Genomic DNA, 23,183 nt, shown 5'->3' with positions numbered 1-23,183 from the left:
TAGGAGACACTTTTCTGTGAACACACACGCACACACACTTCATTCAGCTCACACCAGTTTAAACCATAAAGAGAGAAAAGATACAAATATATCATCAGATAATAATGGTAATCTAATTTCGTATGTTCTGCCATGAACTAGCCGTAATAATAAAGCTTTTTATCATGAGAAGAGTGTCTTGGTTTAGCCCTTATTTCAACTAGGTGCAAAACTTGTACTTCTTTTTTAAAGATTTGATCTTAGACTGCATTTATTTTCAGTCAGGAAAAACGTGAACAAAAATGCAGATGCTGTAATCAAACAATGCAAAGATCTTAACACTGTCCAAAAGAATACAGTCAAACCATGGGAGCCTCTTTAGTAGATGGGCTGTTCTGACACCGATGGAGGGGTACAGCAGTAAGCATACTGTACCAGTGGCAGGAAAGAGGCAAATATTAACAGGTGAGACAGTTTAGAGGCCAGCGAATATGTTCAATTGGGATATTGCTATTTGTCTGTAGATTGTGAGCATGTGTATGGCTCCCAATGCACTGTAGATTTAGCAGGATGATGTGTATATGCAGAATAATATAATGCTTATTTATGTATTCAGGCAGTGCATTTATGCTCCACATTTTCTTTGAAAGACAATATTTGCTTTGGTCAGTGAGGAGGTCTTTAAAGAAATATCAAATCAGAACTAAATCAGAGGACTTTTTCCTTGACAAACCTCTGAGCTCTGCGTTACTGTATTGATTAAGGGATGAAATTACCTTTTAAATCCCTTAAGTTATTCAACACATTTTCTTAATTAAGTAATGCAAGGTAAGAGCACTTGAAGGGGGTGCTAGAAAAATCTTGACTGAAGGCCACCTCACTAGCCTTTTTTTCATCTGGAGCTTTTCAACAGCTGTCAACAATAGCTATAAACATACAAAAATAATGTCACTTTTCTTCAAGCAAAACTTGACAGGAGTGGAATGTTGCGTGGAGAGCAACAGTGGTTATGATTACTGAAAATAAGTGAAATGCTCAACGTTCAATGGTCAACAGCAGGTCTGCTGTAAAAGAACAGCTGGTTTCAGTTCTTAATTTAAAAAAAAAAATAAAGGTTATCAGTCTACATTCTATGCGAAATGGGTATCTACTCCTGCACTGAACACTGAAACTGGACTTTATTCATTTTAACCACGATATAACAACTCTTGCCTAAAGTTAGATGAGAAGTTTGACACCATTAATGTTGGTGTATGTTAGTTATGGTGGTGCAACCGATTATCTTAACTGTTACCAGCAACTCTTAAGGCCAGAAACATGGTTCACGCAAGACGGCAAACAAAAATGACAACATTCGGCCCTGCTGGCATAAACATGTGGCTCTGGTGAACATTCTCAACATGCACTTTTACATACACCGAGTGTGCCAAATTTGAGGGGACTCCCTTAAGGCCATCTTCAGATATTGACAAAAATTTAACAGATGCACAGTTGTGACTTTGAACTTTGACCACCAAAAAAGTCAGCTCATTGTTGAGTCCACATGAATGTTTGTATCAAATTTCATTTACTTGAATTTAATCTAATACCCTGCTAGCTGTATGTTACAGTGTCCATCGCAGCAACGCTTCGACTGCAGCTCACGCTTGTGTTATGTCAAAAATTTCAGGTGATAAACTCCAGAACGATAGGTGCAAAAACCGTGCATATCTCGAAACACTTGATTTCGTGTATTTGCTCTAAGGCTCTCTAACATATCTTTGGTTTAATCTGTAAAAATACTTAGGTGAAAAAATGTCACATTGTGGTTTTTGGATGGATAAAACAAGCAAGATTCAATCATTCACTCATTAGCCATAACCGCTTATCCTCTCAAGGGTCACGGTGGGGCTGGAGCCTATCCCAGCTGACATTTGGGCGAAAAGCGAGGTATACCCCGGACAGGTCGTCGCACTATCGGAAACAAGATTTAATGTTAATTAGTGAGTTTTAGAGATTTTTTTCCTTTGTACAGCCAGGCAAGCTGCTGGCTCAGCTATATATTTCTAGCATACATGAGTGGTATCAATCTTCTCATGTAACTCTCAGCCTGAAAGTGAATAAGCTTATTTACCAAACTGTCGAACTATTCGATTAGGCTATAAAAAATATATATCATCGTCAACTAAGTTGATGTTTTTATATCGCTATTGTTTTTATATTTTAATTTTTATAGATTAAATTACAAAATGTGAATGATTTTGTCTAGTCCAGTGAAATTAATACCTGAGGGATCAAGGTATTTCATAACGTCGATGAAGAAAATCCTGTTACTCCAATATATACACCCAGAGATATTAAATAAATTGCGTCCTGAAGAGAAGCTGTGTAACAATGAATACCTATACCTTTTTTTTTTTTTACAAGGGAATTAATTTGTTTTTTCTAATCTGGTTTTGTCTTCAGTCATAATTCACACATGGCGATCTCACTCAGACATCCAGATTAAGACCAAACGGTGATGATGAATAAATATGAATCTGATCTGACATAAGCTGCTCAGCCCATGAGAATCACAGCGGACAAATTACAGGAACATTTAAGCAATAACTGCTGCTGGAAAAATCCTGACAGTTTGTTTTCACTCTGTCTTTTCAATATGCGGCAATAAAGCAATGAATACTGTTAAATTTGGCCTGTCTGCAGTGATGTCTTAAAAAGTTCACTAGAATTAGTGCACAGTGTCTTGTGCACATTTCACAAATGAGAGTTCCCAGAATTCAGCAAAATGTTCCAGTAAAAAGTCTCATCAAGTCCTGTGAACTAGGCTAATGCGGTTTACCTCCACCTCCAGTGCTGCTGGGAGTCCCGGTATTTGAAAGGCTGCTTCCAGGGATGGGAATAAAAAAAAAAAAATCCAAACCATGGCAATCATATGCCTCGATATATCGAGCTTATCAGTCCCTTTTATCAATGCCAGCATGTTTTTCTGACAATTGTGCATTGCAAAACCTCAAACTCATGCATCTACTCTGCTGGAAACTTGAGTCATGGAGGACAATTAAGATGACAATGGTGCGGTTTAAACTTGTAATATGCTCTTCTATGCAACATGAGCTTAAATTCCAGGTATGTCGTGTGTAATTTTACACAAGACTACCTCTCCAACTCATCTGTTACCAAGGATAAGTATGTTATGTTATAATAACTTTAGTGCCAAGTAAGCATGTTATGATTTTTTTTTTTTGGACAAATGAAAACCCAATTAAATTGAATGCTGTACAAAGAATCTCTGACTTCATCCATTTAAGAAGTGTGAAAGACTGATGCTACACTGTTCAGACTCGGGGACAATAAAACGCTAGTGTTGACGCTAGAGCTGGGTATCACAACTTGACACTTGAAAAGGTATCGACCAATACAAATCAGTATCAAGTAGTATGAAAAGCTCTCCCGTCAAATTGGTATGGTTTTACGCACAGCCAATCGCTGCAAGCATTTTTCAATTTAATGTCACACGTGATTGGCCCACTAGCGTGGCAGCTACAGCCCATACAGTTGCTGCTGAGGTGAAGTTGAGCGTGTATTTAACGGAGTTGGAAGTTCAGAGTGCCCAGATGCCAACAAAAAGAGCCAAGGCTTCCCACATCTTTTTTTTTTTATATATGTGGCAGCCCACCACAGTTAAGAAATCTGCCACCAAGAATGGATTTTCTACTTTTGAAGCCTGACCATTCATTAGAAGTGCCGTTGAAAGATATGTACCATTCCTCTGGATTAAGAGAGGGGACACAGAATGATACAAAGGGACACACATGCATTTAAAATAAGTAACATTTAAAAATAAATGCTGCCATGTTGTCTCCTCTCCCATGCGGCCAGCTACCGCCACACATATACTCTAATTCTGTGGGAAACACTGAGGTAAAACATACGACTACACTACACTCCTGTGGGGTTTTAAGCAATGGATGCTTCCATTTACACGATAGGTATTGAATTAAGTACAAATAAAAAGTATCCGATAATATACTCTTTTATACGCCTTTTCCACCATAATTAGCACATGTACACAGGTTTTTAAAACACTGATAGAACACGGCTCTGCAGCAGACAAGCATGGTTTATCGGTTTGACATCACGGATAAGCCAGTAACAGTAGAAAGCAGTATGGACAAAGGTCTATGAAAACATAATGGTGGATGCTTCTCTTTATAAATCTCTTACTTATTCAGTCTCTCTCCCAAACTCAGTGCAGTCAAATTGGATTGATGTTTCAGCAGTGGCAATGAGGCTTTAAAGTCAGTATTCTTTAAGTGATTTTTTTAATGATACCCAGCCCTAGTTGACACTGAAAACCTGTTTTTCCACACTCAGAAAATTGTCCAAGAATCAATAGGGAAATCGATAACCAGAATTGATAATGGCATTGGTATGTGTAAAATCTTATGAATTCCCATCCCTAGTTGCTACTGCAGCTGTGTAGCCCAGTAGGAACCTCCGTCTGGTCCACTGGCACCTGCTGGGGAGGCCGGTGAGGCAGACGGGAGCTGTGCATGATGTGGGCATCCAACATCTCCAGCAACAGGTCGTACAAAGGCACCATGTTCTTCATTTTCATGCAGTGGAGGTGGTCCATGCCTTTGTTACTGCACGTTTTGAAGAAAAAAAGAAAGAAGACAGTATTGAAGACAAGGGTTTTTTTCCTGTGGCACAGCAGTGAACATAATGACTTTGGAAACAGAATATTAGCCAAAAGTCAAAAAATTAAAGTAATTTATTTATTTTTAACATTAAATGAAGACATAAACTAGCAATCTTGCAACACTGTATCAAAACACTTTTACCTGGCATGGCGGATGTGTGAGAGCAGCATGAGCAGGTGGGCGAGGCGAGTGTACTGCTGGCGGAAGGTGAGGCCGGTTTTGGCGATGGCCCACACCAGAGCGTCCGTCACAGCGTCCAGGAGACGTAGCAGCTTAGAGCGACTCTGCAGCTCATCGCTGCCCTCTGAGGAGCTGAGGCACATGTCTGGTAACACACAGACATGTTGGCTTTAAAGCTTGAGTGTGAAATGTTTGTCTCAGTCCTCTGGCAAGTGAGAGTAATTACACAAATGCTGTGGAAACATGCTTATAACATATGCATGCAGGGGAGCTCGCTGGATCTCTGCCACCCCAAGGAGTGCTCTGTTTAAGTATTTTCCCTTTTTACTTTTATACAGCCTTCTTTTTTTCTGAGACATCCACTGCAGAAATGTTTCCTGGACGCTGCTCTGTTACTGTTTTCCTGTGTTTGTACTTTTAAGTCGTTATTAGCAATGATCCTTTCCACAAACTTTCGGCACCATTCGATCCCTTCGGCCAGCCCCGACTTTATTTATTTTTGTTTTTGTAGTAAAATAAGGAGACATTGTACAGATTATTTTATATCTATTTTTTTAAAAAATGTAATTCACTTTTAAAGTGAGTAACAGGAATAAATAGAAACAAGGTATCTGACAAACGTTTAACTCAAAACAACTCTTGCAAGCAGTTAGGACCACTTTTTTGTCAGCTTTATATCCAAAATGTTGTCATGTTGGTGCAGTTTTAGTTTTCTTGAGAGACTAACTCTGCCATATCTCCTCTCATCACCTCAGAAAATGCTATGACATTCACGTAAACAAAAAGAACGTGCCCTGCTCTCCCCCCTCTGACTTCTGCAGACGTTTGATTTCCAAGTTGCCAACACCGGCCATGACTCAGCAGTAAATTGCACACGGCCTGTCAGTCACTAGTGGCCTGTATAGTCCATTGCATATTACTAATGCAGTACAAGTTGGATTTGACACAGTGATGCCGTCACAACAGGTTGCTTGTCCTTTTTAATTTTCTAGCCATTTTGCATAAAATCAAACACATTTGAGCTTGTAGGTGTACAGTTGGTGTACAGAGTTGAATGGATTTCCTATTTTGCTGGTGAAGTCAGGTGTGACTTGACCAGCAAAATGGGAAATCCATTTAATTTTACTAGTTATTTAACATTTCTACACAGCAACAACTTTAAGCCACAACTGTAAACCACTGTACATCTGGTGAACGCATTTTATTTTTACATTCTGGGTGTGAAGGGTTACACAGAGTTCAACCTTTCAGTTTTATTAAAATGTTTGTTTCAGAGATTTCTTGTTTTGCATCCTGTTAATACACAAACTGTGAAACAGACAAACACTGGAATGACAGAGAGATGGTGCAAAAACATGAGCCCTGTCCAGGTATGCTGGTGGAAGCAATTAAAAGGGACACAGAAACATTAGCCAGACGATAATTACTCCCCGGTGTAGCTGCTCACCAGAGAGGTTGTGACCCTGTTTCTCCACAAACAGGCACTGCCTGTTATTCTGAACATTCAGCAAAACCAATGAGAGCAGCAACTCAAACTATACACAGTGTTCCCATTAGGGTTTTCACTGGCTAGTTATTTAGGTGCTCCCCTTGCCAACCCTGTGCAAAGTGCAGACTCATGCACAGATGAAATCACAATCTTAGACTCCGATCAGACACTCAACCACCGTTTCACACACTGCAGCATCTCTCTCTCTCTCACTCACACACACACACACACACACACACACACACACACACACACAGAAAGAAAGGACACACTGTAAATAAGATATCTTACAAGATGCTTACTTACTGGAGTTAAGGAGGATCATGGCCTTGAGGCAGACGTACTCCTCTCTCTGGGGCTTGAGCTCTCTCACCCTGGACGTGGCAGCTATCAGCATATCAAATATCTCAGAGAAGCCCTGGACACAGTTCCCCTCTTCTCTACCAAACAAAGACACAAACACAACCAGCTATTAATCTGAAGCCACTCTTGATTTTTGACCCACAAGGCTGACTGCAAAGATCCAAAAGACGGCGTTAGAGCAGTAAATGTGTTCAGCATTATTGTAAACAAAGGGAAGCTGATATTTGGCACTTATGTGTAACTGCAGGTTTGACTGAAAAGCTGCACAAAGAGCTAAAGATCCCAGTTGTGAAAAGTTACTAAGTATATTTAAAAGCTTGGACCAGGCCCCCAGAAAAAAAGAATGGGCTTTGAAGCCAATTTCCATTGTGGTCAAACAGATCTACAACTTCTGTGTCCTTCATGTGATGCCACTGAGCCCAAAATGTCTGTTTCCCATAAGCCTACATTGTAAAAGAAACATCTGTAAATCAGTGGATGAAATTGTTTGAGCGTCACCACCCCCATGAAATGACTAATTTAAATAATCAGAATTTAATCATCTGGGTCCAATAGCATTTCCACAGAATAAAGACAGGGTAAAGTAAAAATAATGATTGTCAAAATGACAGGGTTTGTTTTTCAATTTTTGATACTTTCTTAAATTTAATTTGTAAATGAGTTTGTTTACACTGTGGGAATACTTTCATTATGCAAATTAACTTAATTTTTCTTAGTACACTCGTGGATTACTTTGAGCCGTGGGCTGCAGAGCATGCACTGCACTATTTCTAAGGACATGATATGATAACAAGAGCCAGTACAAAGGAAATGCTGTTTTGCATAGTGTTAATGCAGTTCCAATGAGAGAAGTCAGGACACTTTGTAACAGCTTTTGAAACAGATGAACACCAACAGATATATCTTGTTGAAACCAAGCAAGCACAGATGTAGGCAGAACCGCTCGTTTACAGTCAGTTTCTAAATGACAGTTCTCTAGAGGAGTAACTAGTTTGAACTCCCACATTAAAAGGAAATAAAGCTACATGTTTGGTATTTATAACCAACATCAGATCATGATAGGCCTTTCACTGAATGTGAGAAGGATGATTGATGATTTCAGTTTGTACACAGGTGGCTGCTGAGGCACTCAGTGTACTGTATTTTCAAGGCAGACACTTGTATTGATATTGGTAAAAAAAGAAGTTTAAAAAGAAGTATAACATGCCAGCTCATGACATTTTCCATCAAGGTCAAGGAAAAGACATAGGACATATTTTGGACTATTTGAGCAAGCAAAACAGTTTTAAAAAGTTACTAAGTGTGGTTGAAACTGCATCACATGAGCACGTTTTGTGAATTACATGATTATAAATAATATGATTGGCAATGTCACTATGCTGATCCTGACATCTTGCCCAATTTGTGTTATGCAGGAGTAACACAACAGGGATGAGAGGGAAGCATGATGGCTCACTTGTTAGTTACCGCTAGACACTAGACGTAGTTTACATATACTGTTATGCCGGTATATCAGATTTATCTATGCTGGTCCACTCCAAGGCAGGATGTGACCCACGGGAACATCAACTGAGTAGGCTCGCCTGCCAACTGCTGGAGCAAACTCAATTATGTTCACATTTACATTTGTTCCCATTACATTTACACATTACATTTGTGTGTTTGATGGTTTATTCTAGTCGGCATACTCTGGCTGAAAAAATGTTTTAAAAGGGGCGCCTAATTGAGAACCACTGCCCTAAGTCACAGTTTGTCTTAAAACCAAATGGGTTGCAGTGTATACTGTTGCAACTGTAACTTCACTGGCTTTTACTGTCAGTAAAGTTTATGGAGCATGGGAGCATGAAACAAAACAAGCTTCACACCAAAGTCAGTATGTTTACATGCACAGTTTAGTCGAGCTACAGTTATAGCTCCACCATTTAATTGGACTACTATCCTTGTCCCAGAATACATACTTATTGACAGAAATACGTCCAACTCCGCCACGGCAGGTGGACATAAGCCCCCTTTCAGCTAAATGCAAAAACCCTATATTATTTATACAGTCTTTGACAGCATTACCTGGGTAAGTTAGTCCCATTTGAGAAATTCGAGAAATTTAATTTAGTATGATTTCAGTTGGCACAACATGCTTATATGTATTTTAAAAGTCCAGTTTTAGTTGGACTACCACAATAATTCAACTTTCTCTAACATCATGTAACTTACGGAGTGAGAGTTGGCATTGTGCTGTGGGAGGCAAAAGTGGCCAATTCTAATCAGTTTTAGATTTCAGAACACAGCGTTTGTGATAAATACTTTGACCACAACAACTATGGCATTTGAAATACACGCGGCTTTATAAATGCAGGTAACATTCAAGCTAGCATCCACAGTAATAATGACAATCTGTCAGAGACGTGAGATGTTGGTGGTGGTACCTGCTGAGGCTGAGGTCAGGGGAGAAGATAAGTTTCCCTGGATGGTCCACTGACCTCCACATCAGTCCGATCATCAGAACCTCCAGCCAGCAGCACTCCAGCAGGTGCACCTGGTCCAAGAGGCTGAGCTCTACAAACCCTGAGGAAAAGATCAAATTGTTTGCAACTGTGTGCCAACAGCAATTCTCAGCGGATGACAAACAGCGCCTGTCTTTTTAAAACTAATGCTGAAACAATGAGTTGATTAAGAAGACACTTATTATGCTAAATAAATAAATAAATAAATAAATCGCTGGTCCCAGCATCTCAAATGAGAAGATTTGCTGCTTTTCTATCATTTTAAATACTCTGATTTTAATAACTTTGGGTTTTGGACTGCTGGTCTGACAAACAAGCAATATGAACACATCACCTTGGGTTCATGGCAATTGAAATGGGCCTGTGCTGTTATCTGATTTCAGTGGAGCTATGAGTGATTCAAAAACAAACATGTCAGTTTAGGGTGAGGCTTGGGGTTTCTGTGTTATAATGTCTGCCTGAAGCACAAGAAGGGGACTTCAGTCTTTCAGGCTCTTTGTCCAAACTTCCATATTGTGCAGAAAAGCAGTCTGAATTAATCAGCGCAGCCTTGACTCACACACTAAATAAGGCAAAGACAATTACAGTGTCTGGCCAGGACAAAATCATTAACTCGGTTGTACAGCAGACAGAGCTGCTCAGCAGGGATGTTCAAAAAGATGAGAGGCATAAAAAGCATCATTATATGAATATTATCAAAACAATTTTGTCTTGATGCATTGTCTTGAGGTATTTTGTTTAGATTTAAAGGAGCTGCTTCGACATTCATGACATTAATATAGCAGCAAAGTAATATTTGCTATGAAAAGATGGAGTGGAATAATGGTGTCCCGAGCGGAGAATGATATCACGCTCCTTATGTGTGTTGTAATCTGAGCTCCCCCCCCCCCAAAGTAACAGTATTTGCTCTGTTAACACTGTTGCTGTTGTTAACGCTCTTTATTGAGTTATCACAGTTCGCTTCTAGCTGCTGTCTCAGCCACGTACATGTTGAGAACCGTGTGCAGACAAACTCAATCATACCTATGCTCTGAACGTAGAAGTGCAGCTCACAAAGTATTTTGTCATTTACTTTGAACTCCTGTGTGCCTTAAATATACTTCATTGCATTTGGCATAGAGGGAGGAAGGTTCAAAAATTAGCTTTTTCTGCTTCAAATAAGCCCCACCTACAACTTTCCATCCAGTTCTCTTTACACATCCATGAACCAAGCACCCAAGCTAATGAGACACAACCTGCTAACTAGCACGTTTAGAGGTGTTGGTAGGTGTACTTTTGAGCTTTGGACAGAGCGAGTCTGTTTCCACCTGGCTCCATTTCTGTCTTCATGCTATATCAATAAAGTTAATCACACAATTGCTTTCACTCAGTGCTTTCACTCTGTAAAACTACTGTTATAAATAGTTAATTGCAGCACAATAAAGAAACAAGCAAAAAAGCTGTCAGTAAGGGATACACTCCTAATTTTGGATGATATCTTACTCTTGCTCTGACATAATTTCACTTATTGTCAGCTGTTTTGGACAAAAAGCATCTGCCAAATGAATGTACTTTTTTTTTTTAACGCAATGTCACTGAAATTTTCCTTTATTTATTTATTTTTAAGGGTCCCTAGATACACTGACACACACCTGGAATCTTCTTGGCCCAGGTGATCATGTGAACCAGCTCCTTATCAGCCAGGTTGGTGAGCGACATCATGATGTTTGCTTCAGTCAGCGGCCCCCCCATGTCCTTCATAAGATAGATCTCTGGCGGCTCTGCCTCCATTATTCGCTCAATCAGCTGCTCTGGGGTCAGTGCAGGAGGCTGGGGCACGATTAACGAACCCACCACTGGTCCTGTTAATACCTTTGGTCTGTTAGACCGGCCCTGTGAGGACAGACGGGTCATTCGCCTGGTCTGGTTCCTGAAGTTTCCACGCTCCTTTCGTATACCTGAGACAAAGATAATGAGACAAACTTACAGCCTTTAAAATGCAGGTGATATTTGCCCATAAAGCTCTATAGAACGTGTCCATTGTTTTGTTGGTTGTCATCTTTGTGGTTTTGTTTTGTTTTTAGGCTTTTTAGCCTTTAATAGATAGTTCAGTTGGGCGTGAGGAGGAAATTTTTTTGGCAAATTTGAAGAAATTCCCTGAAGGTGTTCTTGAGATTTTGCGATCACGAGAATGGGACAGACAGTCGACATATGTTTCAATAAAAAAATAAATGCAGCTGGGTGAGTTGGAAACAGATTCAATAAATAAGTGATGACAGTCATTGCACAGGCTACTGCACACTCTCTTTGTTATCTCTAAATGGCTTTTGACATGCTTATGTCTGCACACAGCACTGCTAGCAGAACTCTTCCAACAGCACATAACTGGAATATTAGCTGTTCAATTTGCTCTACGTCCAGTGTGCTCTCTGTTATTATGCATCCGTTGTTTTCCTTTGTTCGAGGTCTTAATTACATTCTTTTTATCAGTTATCTCATTGCAGCCTCTTTTTCTGCAGTGGCACTTGATAATTAAGAGTATCTATTGCTAATCGCTACAAACCAACTCCTAATATTCACACAACAGTAGCAGATGGAGCATATGAATTTGCATTTTCTTTTTATTTCTACGAAAATAATTCCTTCAGCTTCAGCAATCACCAGCATGAAACCATATAAACAGCAACTTCTGAAGAGGAAAAGAAGGGCAAAGCTAACACAAATAATTGAAAACACTTACCACACTTGGTCATGCCAACTTCACAGCACTTGCGAAGGCGACACGCCTGGCAGCTCTTACGGCGGTTCTTGTCTATAGTGCATTGATTGGTTGCTGGGCAGATGTAGTCATTGTGTCCTAAAGAATTAAAGTCAAGAAAGACATTGTAAGGAGTCAACAGACTGTGTAGACTGACACATTCCTGAAAAATCCCACAACAACTAAGCACCGTATTGCTACAAAATGAGCACCTAATGACAGGTTTCTAGTATTTTTGGATCATTTCAAACCACTTACTGTGGTTTCTCACCTACAGTGAGAGTTCAACACATGCTTTTACGATGTAAGATCTTGTACCACAGTTTGCGATTTTATAAAAACTAAATCTACAGCCGTGCTTGTAGTTTTCACAGGCTCCATACAGTCAAAGGTTTAAGCTACTCACAGCGACAATGTTCTCTTTCTGCTAATTCTCAGGCATTATCTTTATCATGTTCACCATCTTAGTTTAGCATGTTTGCATGCTATTATATGACATCTAGCACTTATCACAAAGTAAAGATAAAGTTCATGAGTTTATGACCAAATACCTGCAAAACTTAAGTATTTGGCAAACAAAAATGTTGACACATGATGATGTTGATGGAAAAATTAAAGGAAGAGTTACGGGATCAACAAAGTTATTACAATTATTTTGAGGGGGACATTAAAGTGTATAACAGATTTCATGGCAATCAATCCTACAGTTGATGATAAAACTCAGCCGAAACGACAGAGATCAACCTCTTGGAAATCCATCGTGTCAAGCTTCAAGTAATGCAAATGCATCAACAGCAGTGCAAACCAACTCAGCTGGCAGCAGGTGTCGACATGATGTCAGGAGGATGTTGGACTCTATATGTCAAACGATTTTAGAATTTCATGTGCGTACGTTAACATTATGGCATTTTGCAGAGATATGGGTTCTCTCTGCTCTGTATACCTTAAGCGTGAATTTTGTTATTGTACGTCATAATGGCATTGGCATGAGACATCTGAGGGTTGGCTTTCGGTACTTAACTTAAAACCAACAAAATATGAATGTCATCTGTCGTCAGTATTCTATGTGGCGTTGGCATTAGACGTTGTCCTTACACTGAATTTTGGACACCTCGCATCACAATCCAAACTCAACCAAATATCAACGTCTAATGATGTTGGTGGCCAGCTGGGAATCAGCATCCTGTGAGATGATACTGGCAGCGATGATCCTGGTTTAGGTGTGTGTGAAGACATAGACAGGCAAGTGTTTGCTCAAAATAACAATGGCTGTTCCTACAAAGTGACACTCCACTGTTCACAGATTTATACTTAGCAGAGATGCTGCAAAAGGATCTGTGACATCCAACTGAAGAGTATTTCACTGAAAGAAGAACAAAAAACAACATGAAAAGTTTTTTTTCAATAGAGAAGTGTTTTTGCTCTTTGTTGACGGCAACAGTGATAGACAGATGGTTTCTCCAATCACCTGGCATTTATTTTTTTTTTTTTTTTGTGCCTGCCCTTGTCCAGACAGTTTCCAATGATAAGATAGGACCCATCATTTAGGTACCATTACTTTAGTACCAGTTTATTGAGTAGATGTTGAAATTCTTTTCTGGACAAGTTAAACCTTTGATAGATGGTTTAAAATGTCAGGGAATCTCACAAGTCAGTAGGATTCATCCTCTAAGGACCACAAATATCTGTATAAAATGTCATGGCAATCCATCCAGTTGGTGTAGATGTATTTTTGGTTTGGATGAAAATAGTGGATTGATAAAAAGGACCAACATTGTCATCCCAAGACCCGCGCTGTAAGCATGCCTAAAAAATGTCTACTTGGTATCTGTGTTGTATCTCTCATAAAACACTAAATGACTCACTATGGCTTAAAATGATTACAGAGTGGATTGAACACCTCTGACAGTCTCAACAAAAACTAAACTTTAAGAGATTCACCGCTGCATGTATTCCTGTGATGGCGTCGACCTGTTTTTTCACCATTCATGAAAATACTGTATGTGTTTGTGTCTCACCTTGGATGCTTCTCTTGAAGAAGGCCTTGCAGCCCTCACAGGACCAGACGCCATAGTGGTACCCTGAGGCGTAGTCATGACACACAGCACAGTAGTGGAGGTCCGCCTTCCCGCCCGACGACACCACGGCCTCCTCACTCTCCTGAGAACGCCTCCTCACACTCTTACTACAAGAGAAGTTTGAGTAGTCATTAAGAAATCTGTGTACAGAGCAGTTTATTATACTGCGCTGGTTGTTCCATTTTATTTAATCATTACCACATCAGTAGTGAGATTAAAGATGGTGTGGGTTACTGTAACCTTTGTTACACAGGTAATCATTGAGAGGGACGGGAGATTTTTTTTTTTATGATGATTATCATTCTGACGAAAAATGGTTTTATTTTGACAAGGAAACCAGGATATTGGGTTTTTTTTTAAATGCAAGTGAGAATACTGACAAGGGCTGAAACAATCAGTTGATTGAGAGATAAATATCAGTAATTTTGTTTCTTATTTCTCATCTAATTTTGTTAACTGCTGTATGGTCTTTTTGTAAAAAGACACAAATGGTGGGTGATGTATTGTGAGCTTGTTGTGTTTTGACAATGTAAATGGTAAGAAAAAATCCAAACATTTTATAGGAAAAAAAGACAATGCAGTAATAAAATCTTGGTTAATATTTTATCAGTGCTGCATGGTTTCACCGTTTCACCGTCTCTATACTCTTGATGCATATAAAATTGCAGAGGCACAACCTGTAGTTCGAGCAAAAGCAAGGAGGTGGGCGCAGGTGAGATGGAGGAAGGTTTACCACAGTTCATTATCACATAATACCCATATGTTATAATAAAAAGCTGGTTGAACAGTGGAAAGCATGGCTTTAACTCATTTATCATCTAAAAATGCTCATCATTTGCCTTTTGCCAAATGTGGGGCAGTCCTGTCATCTAAATTCTATACCATTGTGAATTCAATATTCAGGTGGTTTTGAGAGTGTTTGTTAGACAAAACCAGCAATTTAACGACATGACCTTGAGCAATGACATTTTCATTAATTAATCATGAAAATAAACAACAAATTAAGCGATAATTAAAACTATCATCAGCTGCAGCTATTCTGCTGACTGGTGAAATTACAAAGTCTTATTGTTCCAATAGATATGACACACTGAACAACAAGACTGTGGTTCCTTGGATTTTACTTTAGGTAAGATATTGCATTGCAGTTAAACTGGATAATCAGCCAGACTTGCAGAGAGACTAGAATGATTTTCACTTATTCGCCAGCAGGGTGCATTTTTTCAACAATTAAGATTAAGATTCGCCTCTCTTGTTCACCAGAAGTAGTTATTGCGCTTGGCTTCATTAACTTGGTTCTGTAAAACATGCTTTGCTCTTCACAGTTGTTTTGTTCTCTGTCAAAATGGCTTATACAGCCAATGAGAAGAGGAGTAGGTGTATGAATGCAAAACCAAACTGGCACCACCAGCAGTATAACCTGACAAGCACAGGGAAACAGGTCGAGTTAGCCCCGACAGCTCATCTGATGGTGGTGAAGTGTTTGTTTTTTTCACTGATGCATCATAATGCAAACCTTATTTGACATGGATTTTAGGTGGAGTCGATGTTGATCATGATACGAGGTGGCTTATGGACATGGCTACCAGGTTAGGCTAGATATGTTAGCTGCAACACAATCACATTAAAAGATTAAAAGCATCTTGCATTATTCTTGTGGTCCGACAGGTTTTTGGAGACAATAAGGAGCGCGCATTTTGTGTGAAGAATTTTTTTGTGTGCGCGCAGGGTTATCAGATGCCACAACCTTCCACTGAATGTTGGTCATGCACCACGTAATGTGAAAGGAAACCTCATACCTGAACTTGAATGTAAAGTTCAGGCATGAGGTTTCCTTTTATTTTCGCCACTGTCGCCGGACTCCATGGGAACAGGTCTTACCACTAAATTTAGTCTGATATTTGGAAATTGGGATTTTTACTTTATCTATGATTCTTTGTATCAATCAATCTATCTGTGACATGAAATCATAAGAATATGATTTCGATGAAATGCAATCACTCAGTTCCATCAATTTGTGCATGCAAAACAGTGAAATATATCTCATCAGAACTCTCAAACCCCATTGTATTAACACTTAACTAGTCTGAAGTAATGTGTACTCAGCGCTTCTACTGAATAAGCATTTTTTAACATCGCAAACTAGCTTGTTTGCCGATGACTGCGCCCTACTGCTGAAAAGGTGAAATGCTCTTTAGTTTTTTTTAGCAACATCTGCCAGAGAGAAGAAGTGATGCACCATCCTACCTGGCTGTTAACACACTGTCCCGCTGCGACAGCTCTACCCAGGGACTCTGGATTGGCTGCCCGTGCTGAGGCCGAGCCTGGGAGTGATGCAGTGGTATGGGTGGGCCAACATGGCTGTGGCTGGGCCAGAATAAGGAGGGGCTTATTGACTGATGGACAGAGGGGCAGTCTGAGATGCCAGCACTGGCATAACTGAAGATAGCTGGACTGTAAAAAGGTATGGTGGTGAAGTCGTGGCCCAGGTCAGTGTAAGGGGAGGGGATGCAAATGGGCTGGCTGTTTTCCATGGACAAGCAAGGTGAAGAGGAGCCGAGGACAGGAGGAAGGACACGACTGCCAACTCGACTGGAGTCCACCTCCTGGAGCTGGAGGAGGGGCTGATCTTTCTCTGGAGGGGAGGCAGTGGCCATCGTAACTACACGCTCAGTATCACAAAATTTACCACATCATCGGCAAGAAGTAGAGCCTGGAATAAAGTTTTTCCCTGATATCAATTTCACCGTGTGAAGGTCATTATCTGAGTACTGTCCCTGAAAATAAAAGCAAAGACCAGCGGATCCACCTACACAGGTCGAGGCTGTTGAAAATTAAACATAGGCTCACATCATAAATTTCAAGAGAAATGTATGACCCATTTAAAGCTGTTGCTGGCTTTAACAATCCTCCCGAGCGCTGAAATTGATCACATGATCAACCTGACATCAAATGATACAGAGGATAGTGAACACAGTCCATCCATGAGAGAGCAGGGGAGATTTTCAGTGCTCAGTCTGAGTCCAGCCATGAGCGTCACGTCAGAACGTGGAGCCAGAAGTGGGTCAAGCTTTTCAACCTGGACGATGGAGAGAGAAAAAAAGCTTGAAGCACTGAAACACTGGTTGATAACTTCACTGGTAAAGTGATATTTCACAAGTTTGTGAAATCTCATCATCAAAAAACCCAAAAAATTTCATTCATCATGCTGAATTGGTGGAAAGAAGTTTAAAACTGTTTAAGGCCAACACTCAGAAACACCAGACTATTGCTATATAAGAATTTCACTTTTCTTAAAGGAGTGCAGTGTCTGAAAAATGACAGGAGGAAATAGGAAAACAAGATTTAGAATGTACTGTAGACAGAGACAGCTGGTAGATCAATGACCACACACGCGCACGCGCATGCGCGCGCACACGCACACGCACGCACACACACACACACACACGCACACGCACACGCACACGCACACACACACACCAGAGTAAGGACATGTTAGTTTACTCTTACAACATCAGAAAAAGCAAATCCAGCAGAGTTAATCATTTCTGTGTGATACGAGTCTGTCTTCAGTCAAAGTTGGTACGCATTGTCTCCACCTTTCTGGCATAAAGCTCACTTCTGGAAGTCATTATTCACCTAGAAGAAAAGGGGTCCATTAATCTTCCCAAATGGCCGAGAAATGTGTCGGTTTGGCTCATCAACAAAACTCAATAAACCGTTGGAGTATCTGGAGTCTTGTGCTGTAAGCGTAAAATGAGCAGCGCTGAAAATTGGCAGTAATTAAACTCACAAAGCTGCAACGAGAACAGGTGACCTTTGATTATTTTGGATGCCCTGGAAAGCACCAAAATGTATTTTTATTTTTATGATATCACATTAAAATGTTACTGGAGAAATCACTTTTACAGCTGTGAAAACACTTTGGGAAATGGAGCTACACATTACTTTCATCGTCAAACTTTGACAATCATCCTGATATTTCTTTTGCCATGAGCTGATTCTTGAGTTACTGTATGTGAAAGATATGGTAAATTGCGTCAGATATATAAACTTAACATAGATTTGTTTCATTTTTCTCAAACTACTTAAATATTCAATAAATGTGTGTTTTTGTTCCTTGAATAACAGATCAAAGACATGAGAGAAAGGCATTTTTCATTGCGTTTGCTTCACTGAAGAGACAAAAACGCTGAATGTCTTCTTTTACTTTGTTAACCTAATAAAGATACAGCTTTTCATTTAACTTTCCTGGTGGTCTTTTGCACAAAAGCTGTGTTTCTACTTTGAAGTTGACAGGAGAAGGGAAGATGATTCAAATTAAGCATGTGGGAAAAACATATAAAACATATTACAAAGTGAATATTACCGCAGTGTGTTTTAGCTGTATAGTAGTTGTATGACACAGCAGGCAAAACTCCTTTTCAGAATGATTTGATTTTGGTTTAAAAAATGATTATTTTTTATTAGCAGTGAGTTGAATGGTAACAGGAGTCTCTGAATGAAGAAGAGGCATAAACTGTACAAAAAACAGGTTTACAAATGTTTTTACTGCAAACTGTGAGTGGTCACTGGGAAAAAAATTGGAAGCAACTGGTGTTCCTAGGGGACAGGCCTTTTAAACCTTGAGTTTGGCATTATGGCCACTGCCGTCTTGAATATTTGGAGCCAGGAGTTACCATATTTGGACAAGAAGCTGAATCAAAGGTCACTTAAAGCTGCCACACCTTTAATTATGCATAACTTTAAGCCTTAATAATGGCTAATAAATGGCTGCATTGTATGAAAAAATAAATTCCTGTTCAGTTATCTATAAAGACCAAAACCATTTTTGCGTGTGTTGATTCATGTTTATTTCTGCTGCACAGTTGGGCATTTTAACACAGGGGTCTGTTGGGACTGACTTGCTTTTGGAGCCAGCCTCTAGTGTCCAATCAAGGAACTGCAGTTCTTCACACCTCTGTATGGGCTTTATTTTTCAACCCTGACGGTTGCTGCTTGGAAACAAGCTCACCTTTAAGATGGACAAAAAACATCCTGTCATGCAGGGGTAGAGTGTGTTATGAAATAAATAGCTAAATTTGGGATAATACATTTTAAACTTACAACAATGTGTATAGAGACACTTGCCCTCCCCACAGTGTCTCGATGCACAATGAACCCAAAAAATTGACTCGAGTTGGAGATGCTGGAGAGCAAATTAGTGCTAAAAAGGAGAGTGAATCATTGTTTTACACTCATCAGGTGGACACAAACACAACTGCAAGTGAATGCTAATGTTAGTCTGTATCTGCTGTGGGTGTAATAACAAGGCTAGGTATTCAAAATAGGGTTATTCAGCCTACCACAGTTTTTATGGATATTACAGATGATTGACTCAGTGATTCAGAGAGATTAGCCTTCACGCACGCACAATGAACAGTTTAGAATTACATTGTTGAAACAGCTCAAAGGCAACAAAATATTTATTCACTTAATGACATTTGGTTTCACAAATTATCAATATCTGGCTGACAATATTGAGTGTGTCTTGGCAGTGGGAGGATGGCTTCACCTCTGTCTTCAATGGGTCTATCAATTCCTAGATGACATTTAGACTGATGACATGCCAGGAAATCAAAGAGTTTGAGCTATTCTCCGTTTGAAGTTTGAAAACACTGCCTGCCAGCTCATCTGTTTCTGCTTAAATCATGAGGAATGATTGGTGATAAAGTAATACACTGGCTCATCAACGCATGCCGCCATACAATCCATAATACGCCATTAGATATGAGAATTTAATTATATTGGATGTGAGGATATATGTAACCTACTGAGAGTATTAAAAAAGAATTGTATTACAGAGCGCTGTTCAGTTTTACTAAGTTTCCAATGACCTTGTGTCTGTAGCCAATGAACTGACTCCTAAAACAAATGAGTCATTTTAAGAGAAAAGAGATTGTGGCGAGATTTGGCTGCTTCGATTACCATTTGGGGGTAGAAGCAGACGTGGAAGAGGTTTTGTTGCCTTTGAAGTGATGACCTTGCCCTCAAACCTTCTCACTGTCACACTGTCATGCAGCTCATCGTGAGAGAAAACCTCCCAGCTCTCCTCCACAGCGCTGCTCATCCTGCTGCCACTAACACCAACTCACAAGGGAAATACAGGCTACAGTTAAAGCTGGTTTCTTCATTAAAATAGAGTTCTAAGCTGTTAGATTCAGCTTTGTGTCAAATGTTTTGCTGAAGAGACCAACAGTCTAATCTTTACTGCCTTAGAGGGCTTTCACATAGAGTGTGGGTAAGAGAGAGCAATGTTTAAGTCAAGGCTGCTACCAATTTTGGACTCTGAGTATTGGAGTTATCTAATACACACACACACACACACACACACACACACACACACACACACCAAATTGTACACAAAGGTCAAAGCCAAATAAAGCAAAATCTGAAGTGACAGAACTCTTCCTGGTTATTAGCCAGAAGTGCATGCCTTTTACACAAAAGCTCAAGGCCATGTCGTTTTCCCATCCCAAAATCTCACTGCCTCCCTAAAACCAGGCGGAAACGGATGTGAAGCAGCACTGCAGAAAGAAGCCGTACCTTACTATATACAGCTAGGGAGTACGTGCATTCGTTGGTGCCAGAGAATGTAAAAAATCTCATTGAATTGTTTGCTCCATTGCAGGAAAAGCTCACGTTGACAGCAAGAGCTTTAGAGCATGGGCTCAATTCGTTCTTTGAAATTACTTCAATTACTTTTAAAAGACAAATTAAACTTTAAAATTACATATAAAAAGCTGCATATTTTACGTCATGTATTATACTGCAGTATCAAACATTAGGTGAAGCTGCTTATGTGTGCGCTTGTAATAATAACTCAACGAAGCATTTACAGCTAAAATGTGTTTTAATGTTTGATATTGCCTCAATCTCAGCATACTGAATCTAAACCGGAACCGTCTGTAACAACAGTGTAGAAAATATACCAGAGAGCTGAATCAACATCTCTCTGACACTGTCACAATGTCAGAAAAAAATCCTTGAAATTTTGATTGATTCAGTTTTGTTCAATCTATAATATCTGTAATTCAACCTTTAAAAAAGTCTGTAACATTTTTGAGAATTTTATATACTGAAATACAGCTGTGGCTGAGTGATTTACACTGACTGATGAGTGATCTTGAAGAAATGCTGTGTAACACGAGAAGCAACAATAGTTTGCTCCAAAATTTAACAGTAGAACTGTATTTTTCTACACGTTTTGAAGGTTACAAACTTACGGATACACTCTTTTCTCCAAAGAATATATTATATTATACTGTCTACTTTTTGCATGTGTTTGCATGTGCCAAAACATTAAAAAGGGTACATTGAAACATACAATCTCACAACCAGATACGGTGTTTTTATTTGTCCTCTAAAAAATTTTACCTCTAAAAAACCACTAAAGGAGATGTTTTCTCATTTATAAACACATGGGGTACGTTTTACCAAGGAAACATGCTTTTAAGCTACCCTTTTCAAAATGACTCATTAATTCCTTAATCTCACACACAAACACGATTACATAAATTCTTAAAGGCAGGTTATCATTTTACCTACAATAACTTTTGAAATTGGAAAAGTCAACGATGAAAGTTTTAACCTCCCTAACTTCAAGTAACGCCATTAAACTTATTTTGAAACGGAAAAAGAAGGACAGGCAGAACATAAGGAACATTTCAATGTCTGTCTGGAAATTCTGTGGATTGACAAAAAATAATAATTTAAAACTTTATTTCCTTCTATTTCCTAATCTTAAGTACAATACAAAACACTGAGATTCAATGTTTTACGGCATTCACAGTTAAAGCATCTCAAACTTTATCAAAGTGACTGAACAGAAAAAGCGCTAAATTAAAAGCAAGTTGTAGCAAGCAATATCCTAAATGATGATCCATTTCTGTCTGCAATGAATGCAATCAGCTGTTTAAACAGACAACTTTGCAAATAAAAAACTAAAATAAATCAACAACTGAAATGGAAAAATAAACGTTGTAGTATCCAACATCAGTGCCCAGTTCAAACAAGGGAAAGGGAAATTCTTCCTGGATGCTCTGTATCTCAGCAGCTGGCTGATAGCAGCCTTGTTTACACAGAGATAAGTGCTTTTTGAAGTAGGCTAATATTCACATTAGGCTCGTTAAAATGTAAAAATTTTATATGACAGTCCTATAAATAGACACAAATCAGGGCATACACATTTCCAGGGATTCATGTAGATATCCAGATCTGGACATAATTATCTAAAGATTATAAGAAATGTTTTAAGAGATAATTTGCATACCTTCATGATGAGCAGCATAAATTATCTGCTTGCAAAATTCAATCATATCCCAGATGATCACTTGCAAGAAGCTGTTTGAAAAAGGCAGATTATAAACTGAAATCTACAAACCACTGCATAAAATCTCACCGTCTTGGCAGGCTAATGATTTATTTTAGGAGTTTATTCTGTCATCTATTAACCAATGTAAGAACATCTGATATTTTATACACGCGGTTTCAGGCCTTCCACTTTTTGCTTGAACGTAAATATTAGAAATAAACCAGCGGGAGGGTTGGATTTTGAGCCAAACGTCGCCTGATATTTACACAAACACGAGTAAATTGAATTTATACACGCTGAAATATTCTTACCTCTTCTTGCACAAACACCAGTTGCACACAAAGTTTGACAACGTGAAGTCTCGCTGCGGTGTCACGGGCCGGTAAAAGTGTTAAAAGCCATAGTCTGAGGAGCTGTTGTAAACTGCAGGAAGGCCAAACACCCAGTAAGTTCACTAACAGTCGGTTTGCGCTCATATACGACACACGTCTGTCCTTATCAGCCCAGAGGAGATCGACCAGCTGCGCACAGGGAAATGAAGTCAGCCGCACAGAGTGAGACACACAGCATCCGGCGAGTACCTTCAAAATAAAACTAGCTCTAACACTTGGTTCAAATAACTGACCGTAGGCTATCATGGCCAGATTATGAGAAAATAGGCCCTCTCCACCTCTCCTACATGGGACCAAGTCACAGATTTTGTGATGTTTTCCTCTTTTGGTGGTTTTTTTTTTTTTGTTCTCTTTAAAGAGTTTTTTTTTTGGCATATTGTATCTCTTCATCATTTTTAGTGTCTTTGTTTTCATTATGTGTCTATT

At 39.3% G+C, this 23,183-nt stretch overlaps 1 protein-coding gene across 3 annotated transcripts; it reads right to left on the bottom strand.

Moving 5' to 3' along the window:
• Positions 1-744: 744 nt before the first annotated feature.
• Positions 745-22,854, bottom strand: esr2a (estrogen receptor 2a). Of its 3 annotated transcripts, XM_042503564.1 has the most exons (10): positions 22,677-22,854; positions 16,955-17,091; positions 16,260-16,647; positions 13,953-14,119; positions 11,917-12,033; positions 10,829-11,134; positions 9,120-9,258; positions 6,640-6,773; positions 4,806-4,989; positions 745-4,607 (listed from the first exon to the last, which is right to left on the bottom strand). In XM_042503564.1, the coding sequence occupies exons 2-10, from the start codon at positions 16,992-16,994 to the stop codon at positions 4,421-4,423; spliced, it is 1,662 nt and encodes a 553-aa protein (XP_042359498.1). In that variant the 5' UTR covers positions 16,995-17,091; positions 22,677-22,854; the 3' UTR covers positions 745-4,420. The 3 variants fall into 3 exon arrangements, with proteins under 3 accessions (XP_042359498.1, XP_042359500.1, XP_042359499.1); XM_042503566.1 differs by lacking the exons at positions 16,955-17,091; positions 22,677-22,854 and adding an exon at positions 16,826-16,948; XM_042503565.1 differs by lacking the exons at positions 16,955-17,091; positions 22,677-22,854 and having other exon boundaries at positions 16,260-16,819.
• Positions 22,855-23,183: the final 329 nt, after the last annotated feature.

This window comes from Plectropomus leopardus, chromosome 16 (assembly GCF_008729295.1).
Source record: "Plectropomus leopardus isolate mb chromosome 16, YSFRI_Pleo_2.0, whole genome shotgun sequence".
NCBI classification, from domain to species: domain Eukaryota; kingdom Metazoa; phylum Chordata; class Actinopteri; order Perciformes; family Serranidae; genus Plectropomus; species Plectropomus leopardus.
This window is presented reverse-complemented; position numbering and strand designations above follow the sequence as displayed.

Bases quoted from the DNA above. Each gene is read 5' to 3' on its own strand.
- esr2a (XM_042503564.1), bottom strand. From the start codon at position 16,994: ATGGACTGTGTTCACTATCCTCTGTATCATTTGATGTCAG. The intron at 4,990-6,639 runs GTAAGTAAGCAT...GTGTGTTACCAG, and splicing joins CATGATCCTCCTTAACTCCA to ACATGTGCCTCAGCTCCTCA. The intron at 4,608-4,805 runs GTAAAAGTGTTT...CAAAACGTGCAG, and splicing joins TCACACATCCGCCATGCCAG to TAACAAAGGCATGGACCACC.